At 43.5% G+C, this 9894-nt stretch overlaps 1 protein-coding gene across 1 annotated transcript in view; it reads left to right on the top strand.

The window, feature by feature from the left end:
* Positions 1-4262: 4262 nt before the first annotated feature.
* T265_10473 (hypothetical protein) overlaps positions 4263-9894 on the top strand; it is a gene marked incomplete at both ends in the record, with an annotated part of 42035 nt that continues 36403 nt past the window's right edge. Inside the window, one exon of the mRNA XM_009176853.1 lies at positions 4263-4298. Coding sequence (XP_009175117.1) covers positions 4263-4298 — 36 coding nt within the window. The remainder of the gene's footprint in view (positions 4299-9894) is intronic.

Here is a 9894-nt window from a genome sequence, read left to right as displayed (position 1 = left end):
CGATTCCCACCAAACAAGAAAAATCCAATATATATATATATATATATATATTCTAATACGGCAGTCAATGTTCTCCGTATATTTTACAGATGAAGTCTAACTAGGTTATATTTATCCCATTCAATTGATGACTAGGATGGAGAAAAACCCCAAACTATTGTATCAATTCGTGAATGCGCAGGCTAAAGTTAAACCAGGTATATCTGCCATAAAGACAGAATCGGGAATGACTGCAAATGCGTTTGAAACAGCTAATGCCCTTGCCACATTTTATGCTTCCGTGTTTTCTCCTGAAGATACCCGCGCTCCTATACAAACTGTGGAGGTACTAACGGACGAAACTTTATCGGACGTGCATATTGATCGGGCTAACATTGTCAAACACCTTCGCGGCTTACAGGTACACACTTCACCTGGTGGGGATGGCGTTACACTGCTTCTGCTTCTGCGCCACTGCGCTGAACCACTTAGCTATCCTTTGGCTAAACTTTTCGCTAGTTCTCTGGAAGAAGGGTTGGTACCAGAGGATTGGAAATGCGGGATAATAGCCCCCATATTCAAAGGAGGTATCAGAACGTGTGCATCTAACTACAGACCTGTCACTCTTCGCCCAGTAATATCAAAATTAATTGAACGAATTATAGCAGAAGCCCTGAAATCGCACCTTGAAATTCACTCCTTGTTGAGCGATAAACAACACGGATTTCGACAGAATCGTTCTTGTTTATCCAATCTCCTCGTGGCACTCGATGACTGGACACGAGCAGTGGATGCGGGAGTTACTGTACATGCCTGTTACTTGGATATATTCAAAGCCTTTGATCGAGTCGATCACAGTATCCTTCTTCGGAAACTTGAAATGTATGGCGTGACGGGAAATCTGTTGAGCTGGCTGAAAGACTATTTGAGTGACCGTTCGGTCCAAGTTCGTGTCGATGGAGCGTTTTTCGATAAAATTGCCGCCACAAGTGGTGTCCCTCAGGGTTCGGTTCTTGGTCCAATTTTGTTCCTGGTATACATGAATGACCTGCCGAAACTTCTGCAGTGCAAAACCGTACTTTTTGCTGATGACATAAAAATCTGGTCTGAAATTCATGGAAAGGCTGATTGTGATGCGCTACAGCAAGATCTGCAAGGAATCGACGAATGGTCCATCCAAAACCGGCTGCCGCTGAATTTCCAGAAATGCAAACTCATAAATCTGGGGAAGAGCTACCACCTCCCATACAAACTGGGTTCCAATGAACTGGAATGGGTGGCTGAGGAAAAAGACCTCGGCGTCTGGATTTCTAGCAACCTGAAGCCGAGTAAACACTGTCTATCAGTATATCGCAAGACCTCGGCACTGCTCGGGATGCTTAGGAGAATATTTTATCGTTTTACGCCTGAAATTCTCCCTATTATCATGAACACATATCTCCGGCCGACAATGGAATACGCGATCCAAGCCTGGTCTCCATGGCTGCAAAAGGATACACAACTGCTAGAGTGTATCTACCACCGCGCGACCAAGCTGGTCATTGGCCTCCGAAACGTTCCCTACAGTGAAAGGCTACGTAAACTGGATTTGTTTGATTTAACTTATCGGCGTATACGAGGAGACCTCATCCTGATGTTCAAGATAATAAACACCCCTAATCACCCTTTAAAACATTTGTTCACAGTTAATTTGGCCCGACAGACCCGACGGAATCCATTGGCCGTTGACATTCCATGTTCCCGCATTAACTGTCGGCGCTACTTTTTTTTCAGTCCGCGTATCCCTCACGTGGAACGAACTACCAACATCTGTTGTGGATTGTGGTAACCTCGAGACTTTCAAACATTCGCTTGACGAATACATAAGATCTCACCCAACTTCCCTCATCAACATTTGAGATGCAGATTACAAACAATAGAACATATATGTCATATCATTCCGTTTATCTGTATACATACACACACACCAATATCCTTTGGTCATTGTAAAGCAAAATGCTTTTTAGACCAATATAACCTTGATTTACCTTGATTTACCTTGACGTACTTCAGCCTTAGTGATCCGGTGATCCCACCAGAATCGGGCAATGCTCCGAAGACATCGGTGGTCAAACACACACAGCTCGTCAAAACATTCTAGTTTAGCCAACTAAGACGAGAATTAGAGCTTTCCTCTTCCAACATTCAGTACCTTTGTTGGACAGCAAAAACTAACAAACTAAACAGACTCTCACAGAGACCCCTTTAAGCAGTCCAACAGACAGAAAGTTTCGCCCGATGGTCCAGTGGCCCATCAAATGGGATCCCGGAATTCCAACTAGTGGCCCGGGTGACGTCTTGCAACCAAAGAGGGAAGAAAAAACTTGGATCATCAGACATTTGAGAAAAACAGGAGCCTCGAAAAATAGGATTCTAGAGACCAAATACAGGGCGCGCACGTTTGCATTCTTCACGTCATCCTCAATATTTTTACTCCATCCACAAGAATAAAATATTTCCGTCTTATTGAGCGAATTTGATAGTTCCAACTTAAGGTGACAAGTTAATATGTAGCATACTGGAGTGCGATGAATCCATCTGAAGTTTTTCGACTCAGTCATCAAAGAGCTAGTTAGATGTGTCTCCTGGAGTGCCCAGGCAAGCTGCTGTATTATATAACGCTGATGAGAACATAACCCAGAAATTCTGTATTGAGACATCAGTTGCACCCGTTCAAACTCAGCCCTACTTGTGCTGAGGAGCAACATCGTTAAAACGGAAAGATTCCTCTGTAACTTGCTCCTAATCACGACAACAGTCACACTTCATTGTGCACCTACTCACATCCAGATATACCGTTCCCTGCATTGTTCCTAATAGGCCAGAAAAATTAAAGGTGTGATTTAATTACTCCGTATAGTAAGTCCTCTTATTGTTGGTGGGTTTGAAATAGGTTTCCTTTTTGCCACCCACGAGGCTTCTACCAGTTTATCATTGGTTTCTCAACACCCTAATGTGTACCCGTGTCCATATATTGCCTTCTACCTGAGTGGACCCAGAAAAATCGTTCTCACGGTTCATATAATCCTACCACCGGCTCAGTCCATTTGGTCTGAACAGCATTCCTAAATTTGTAGCCTGAAAGCCTGCTTCATCTTTCATGTTGCGGTATCCTTGAAAAACTTCTGAGATGCTAAATATGGAATCTGATCGCTGTGTACGACTGGAATATGAGCTCACACAATGTGACAGCTATCATAGAAAGTGATCGGGCCTCTCCAGTGACCTTTAAGTGCTCTGTCGGAACGAATACGGCGCTTTCTCTGCATGGCGAGCATTACTGGTGCCCATTCTCACGACCAACTATCTTCTGTCAATTGACTTTTTCTTTACAAATCTGACTAGTCTGACCTCAACCAACGTCCTCAGATAACTTCTTTACGACGGCACGGACTTTATTGCAGATTCATACCTTAAAGATCCTCCTACTGACCCGTTGCCTTCGTAACCTCAGTCTGTTCGAGAAAACAAAATATCCTCTCATAATTTTGTATGCGGACTCACTACAAATCGCTAGTCGCGTTATCATGCTTGAAGATGTCTATGCAGCCTTGGAAACGGGACCATGGTCATCCTATCTCCTCTAAAACCCTGTATTTAACCGTGCCAATGCAGAAGCAAAGTGGAAATACCTCGTCATACGAGGCCTCACGTTTAGCCCCAAAGACCCAACACAGACCTGGTTCAATTTCACTTCTCCACTAGCACACATACATCAAAAACTGAATGTAGCCAGAGCAACATGTTTTTTTTTCAGGTAGGATCAGACCCTTACCCATCCACTACTTGTCACGTTCGCCTAGGCCATGTCTTTATCCCAGCTTAACCGACTGTCGAAGCAGCTTACAATGAGGTCTGTTTAGTACCGCAGCTCCCTCATTCCGAAAAGGAGAATTGGATGGTTGCATAGCACAAAGCACTTATCCCCGTCGCCTTGCTGTCCTCACCCCACTTCCAAACCTCAACATCTGATTCCGCCTTACTTAGCCTCACCGAATCACCCAGTCAGAAACTGATCGAAGGAACAAGGCTCATGACGCAGTAAAGCGACACAGTCCGAAGGATAGGTGCCCCGTTCCAGACCTCCCAATCTGTCATCCAAGTATGCCGTTAAACAAAAGATATGAACCCATCTATAGTCGCACAGTGGGAGCATCCAGCTTGTTCACCAATCGCAACGGATCGGAATTCCCGCCCTGCGGTCTGAAAACCTCATTTAAGCTTTCTTTCACTGCATTCGTGCAATGGTTGACCCCTATGTAATCTCTCGACCCAGCCACGTATGTCAGCTGCAACCCGGCCGTATTTCCAGGCCCACTAACGGCTCATCATCCTACCTATCAACATAAGCATTCGGCTATCCAAGTCCGACATTTCCCCATCACTCCATCTCTCTCCTTAACACCAACATCCACCAGCCAGTCTACCCCATCTTTAGGCTACTGCTGTATTCGTTATCATATGTATACCACCTCGAACGCCAAAATACCCTAGTGTGCGTAACTTAAGTGTTTGACGTCTTCATTCCGCAATCGAACTGAAAACACAACTCACTACAGCCGAATCCGATGTTGGAAACGGGGCAATTGATCTCCGATATCTGCAACCAATGATTGCAAACAAGACTGCTCGAGATCGGTGGGAATCTCGATACCAATTAACAGGCGTTGGGAGCTTATATTCGGGACATTCATAATAATGGCTTATCACCTCACAGACGTCAACCAAATGTTGGTAAGGACATGTGCTCCTTAGGCGTTTTTCAAACGTTTGGAAAACACGCACAAACAGTGGCCTTGAGTTCGGAACTAGTTAACTTAACTGGTACTTTTAATTGCCTGAGCTAAATATCTAGACCTGCTACATAACGTCGTTACACGTTAAACCACAAATGGAACAAAGTACAATCAGTCAAGGAAAATACTCCTATCTTCAATATCCACCCAAATAAAGCTTACAGTTGCTGTTACGTAGCACGTTCCACTGAAATACAACATAGACCACTGAAATTTAGTGTCTTGACAGTTTGAAAACCTTACCGGATTATGCCTCCCGGTAATTTACCCTCCTTGAATATGACCCTGTCACAAAAAGTTAAATTTTTTAAATCTGCAAAATGCTTTCCCGTTGAAGTATATGCTGATCCTCTGCAAAGATTACGTTCAGATAAAGATCACCCAACGACGACGTAAGCGCTCTCCTTCTAGAGCAACGGAACGCGTCAATCACTGCCACACTTTGCAGTCTATCTTGGCTATGCTGATGCATATTTTTTTCTCGAGGGTATCTTCTGTGCATGTGATTCATATCGATTCATTTTTTGTTCATTGGACGACGGCTTCCATCGACTTATGTGGCACACAGTGGCCTGTCTTCAAACTGAAACAAGAATTTTGCGGTTCAGACTCACATATATGGCAACTACTCACACCGATACATCAGTCTACAGCAGCGCCGTCAAATTTTGTTGGGACCAGGTCACTACCATGCAATCAAGGCTGTTCCAAATATGACAATATAAGGCTAGTGAAATAGCCGTTTACGGCGAAATAATATGTAGTAAAGTAAGGTGATATCTCGAGACATCTTAAATGTAGCAAAATGAAGTGCAGCACTTCCAGTTGAAGCAGATCATCAGAAACGACAGATTCAGCTGGATTCAGCTGAGTCTCTCGTAAAAACCAAATGCTCGTGCAGATAAGAGTATTTTTCAAAATTTGTCCAATTCGGCTTCAAGCAGAACAAAAGGTCGACGGAAATGGGAGAACTGTGCCTAACTGATGAACCCAAGCGGGGAGAAAATATTCGTTCAACAGCCTTTCGGTGCCCAGCTGCCATGCCACCGGAAAGAAGCATGAGGGGTACTGCCAGCTTGCCTAAGCATAGACAGGGTAAATCGAGATGCTGAGGCCGTGTTCGAACCGCGAACCTTCCGGCCAGTAAATTCGCGCTCTAACCACTGAGGTATCTCGCCGTCTGCAAGGGCAAAATCGTTTGTGAGACACCAAAGAGTTTCCAGCAGGTTTATGAGCAGTGCGCTACATTTACGTCCCAACTGTTCCTCGAAGTCGTACATCACCGAACTGGATATGCCGAGGTACTGTTTCTATCAGCAGCTGAATAAGTCGTAATCCAATCACCGATGCTCACGCTGAGTGACCGCAGAAAGGCACTGGCTGGTGGTCACCCAGCTAGAAAGGTCGATGGTAGTCAAATATGGTTAGAAATTGGCACTGTCTGTTTTCAACAATGACTGCCCCTCAAAACGTGATTAACTGTCACTAGTTCGCGGAGGTGGTGTGAAAGCCGAGGTGATTCGACCTTCAAACTGAAATGAGATTCGGTTTGCGTGCAAATTAAACCATTAAGACGCGGCTGTGACACGAGGAACACATATAAGTGTTCGCATACCTGCGACGCATTTGTGTAACAGTTATCCAGTTATCGGATTTAGCAGATGACTGTCCGCTATAGAGCAGTTCTGTAAAGTAACTTCAAGGTAGACTGTTAAATGGAAAATGAGGAGAAGCTGACTTGGGCTGATTAAAAACTTGAAATAGATTCACCTACTCACTTCTCCTGGTAACCAAGAAACGGAAGCCTTAAGCGTCGCACCGTGATCTTGGGGAATGACGGCTCAGGTAAGAGAGCGAAAATGAATACAGTTCTGCAGATGATGTGGTTAGTTCCTAACTTTTAGGCTCAGTTGTTAGAGTTCCACGTGAATTGATTGAATCATGTCGGCTCACACTATTTGCCTCCGTTATTGTACATATCACTGGCAGGAGAAACACATCTGGGGCAATATTAGCCCACAGTTCTGGGTGGTACCGATGGGAGAAAGTGGTCCTTATAAAGAGATTTATATAATTCATGAGGTCACTGAGATGGTGACGAAGAGTCCAGCATTAAGCATATAACTTTGCTTACTTGGCAGATAATAAGTAGCTAAACTGGAACGAGGGGAAATTACGCAAAAAGCAAAGCAGCCGCTCGTTTGTCGGGGAAATCATCCCCGATTTAAAAATCGATTTCATTGCCCTAAATGCGGGCTCTTCATATGGGAAGGAAAATTATGCGTTCTTCCAGTACAGAATATGGTGGGTCATCACTTGCAATGTCACAAAGGTAACTTTATTAGTCAGTGCGAATTTCCAGTACATCTAGAAGCATCAGAGAAGCACACGATGAACAACAACCAATTGCTTGACAAGTTTTTTACGGAACCGGATGATATCTGTCAAGTCTACACAGCCTGAGGATCGGCTGTCTCACACCCGATAAAACCGGTGTCCACGACGTAAAAGTAGCGCTGCTATACACAGTTGCAGCTCACGAGAAAGAGGAATTTTCCTAATGATACTTGAATACTGAAGAGTTGATGTCGACTAGCTTTCCACGCCGGATGTTTTCTTCTCTCTACAGGAGCAAGCGTTTCGATGTTGGCTACAATTTCATCAACGTAATCGTCATCACAATAAATGAGTCACTGGATTTCGTGTGCACCTTTGGGGGCCGGAATCAAAGCACGAATGCATTTTGGTCTGCAGGATGGAAAACGGCCTAAAACCAACCATTTGCTCTACTGTGGTACATGAATTAGTGATTTATAAATGGAAAACCCTCAAATATAGCCTTACGCAATGTTACTATAACGTTAAAGAACGAGGACAATCTAAGCAATAATTTTAACAAACGACAAAGAACTGACTAGAATCGAATGCCGGTGCCACATATCACACGCTCGAAAAGTTTAGCGGACATTCAAAACAGCTTTAGTATTACTCCAGCATATAGCCCAACTGTGGTACCTTGTGCGACAGCGAAACTGGTTCGTGGAATTTCATTCGAACGTGGAAACTGAGAAAATTAGGTTAACTGTAGAATGGATTAACTTCATCCAAGACCAAGGTTGGAAAAAAGCCACCTGAATAATGCCCTATTTCATACGGATGATAATAGTACACTGTGAATCACCCAATTCCAGGTTTTGCAATACTGAAAAAAGAATACTGGATGGATCTCAAATGAAGGTGCTGCGCGAAGATCGCCTCAGGTCTCGGTTAGTACGATATTCGAGACATCGCATTCGTTCTTCATGAAGAAAGACTATTCGAAATGTTGCTGAAAACTGCTAGACAGGTCACTACCGGTTTTGCCCTTCTTGAGGCTCATCAGATGGGCACAGTCTTCGAGTCCACCTGAACCCAATTTGTGAGAAATTTGTGAAGCACGCTCATTTACATACTTATCTCTGCGTTACATTCATTTGACGAGTATCACAGACAAAAGATCCAGTCGAGATTGAGTTGAGTATCTCGTTAAAACTACATTGATTGGAAAATGGGCGAATTTGGTGAATTCCATACAGTTTGGTGCTAGAACGATAACCCGGTTAGTTAGATAAGCTCGACCACTTGACTTCCCGATTCAGTCAGAATAGGGTGCAATGGGAATACGTTCAACCTTGCACACCAAGAGCTCGTCGGGTACACTCATTTGTATATCAATTTGGTTGTATCGGGAGACTCAACCGAATGCTAGCTAAATTTATCGTTAATGATGTGATTTCTCAGAAACTTTGTGAGTGAATTTCTTCAAGATAAGTGAAAAAAACTGCTCACTTCACAGCGGTACAGGAAAGTGATGTGTAATTCAGAGAATCAAGTCACTCATGTGAACAAACCAGACAGTATCAGAGGAAACACATTTGTTTCATCTCATATGATCCGTATTCCTAACCGGATCTCACAAAGTATCGTGGAAGCATCTGTCTCTAATACATGTAGGGTTGCTGGATATCCACAACACTGAAAGCCCGCCGTAACATCAAGGCCGAAAGACCTCGAGAAATAATACAAATGAAGATTAAAAACAGCCCAGTCCGTCACAAGGTCATCGAAAGCAAGATTGCCTTCCATCTTTTTTGATAGTAGTATCGTGCGGCGTTTTGCACTATCTTGTTCGTTCTGTGGAACTCTGTGTACATCGACCTATTGGGCTGATTCAACAAGATTCTTGGGTATCAAGCGCGCGGAAATATGTAAACTTGCCTGAAATGTGTACAAAAGGACTACACAGTGGTTGGCATTATCCGTACTGCGAAAAAGACAAATCCAAGTAATAGGAAACTCAAAGTTTCCTTACACCAGAGAGGCTTTTTCATAATGTTGGGTTAACAGTTGATTGATTGGACACTACAATTTGGACTCAAGTTTTCTAGATCTGCAAAAAACGCCAACAGCCTCACGGATAGTCTATTTTTACATCAACAGAAAGTATCCAAAAGGAATGGTTGACCTGTGACAAACTTCACGGGCTAGAAAGAAAAATCAACTGGCCAACAGGGTAGAGAAACGTAAGATTGTTGATTCTGCAAACACATGAGCATTCGACCGTCAAATGGGTGAAGGTCAAATAACGCAGTTACATGTCACAATGACGAAGCAACACTCAATCTTCAAGTTTTCAACAAAGTAGTGCACTGTTCCGTCCACTACAGAAGTGCCAGAGGTGCAAACCTTTCAGCGTCCCAATGAACCCAATCACGCATTTGCTGCATTGCGAAAATACTGTGAGGACTACATATCCAGCCTGTTCCTGTTCAACTCGAAGAATCTAAGTTTTAACAAACACATTCAAGATAACAGCTCACCGAGTGAATTCTGTTTTGATTTTGCACGCCGAAACTCTTCAAACACCAAGTTAAGTTGCGTTATAAGGATCATCTAATCAACTTGGACGATAACTGTCCCAGGGTTGTACGTAGTATGCAGTATCCTCATGAACTAGTAAACGACTCCCCGAAGTAACAAGTGCAATATTTTCTAACTGTAATAAGCACCCGTTGATATATTATGTTCTCCATATGTGTAA

The sequence above is a fragment of the Opisthorchis viverrini genome (genome assembly GCF_000715545.1).
Source record: "Opisthorchis viverrini unplaced genomic scaffold opera_v5_368, whole genome shotgun sequence".
Lineage (NCBI taxonomy): Eukaryota > Metazoa > Platyhelminthes > Trematoda > Opisthorchiida > Opisthorchiidae > Opisthorchis > Opisthorchis viverrini.
This window is presented reverse-complemented; position numbering and strand designations above follow the sequence as displayed.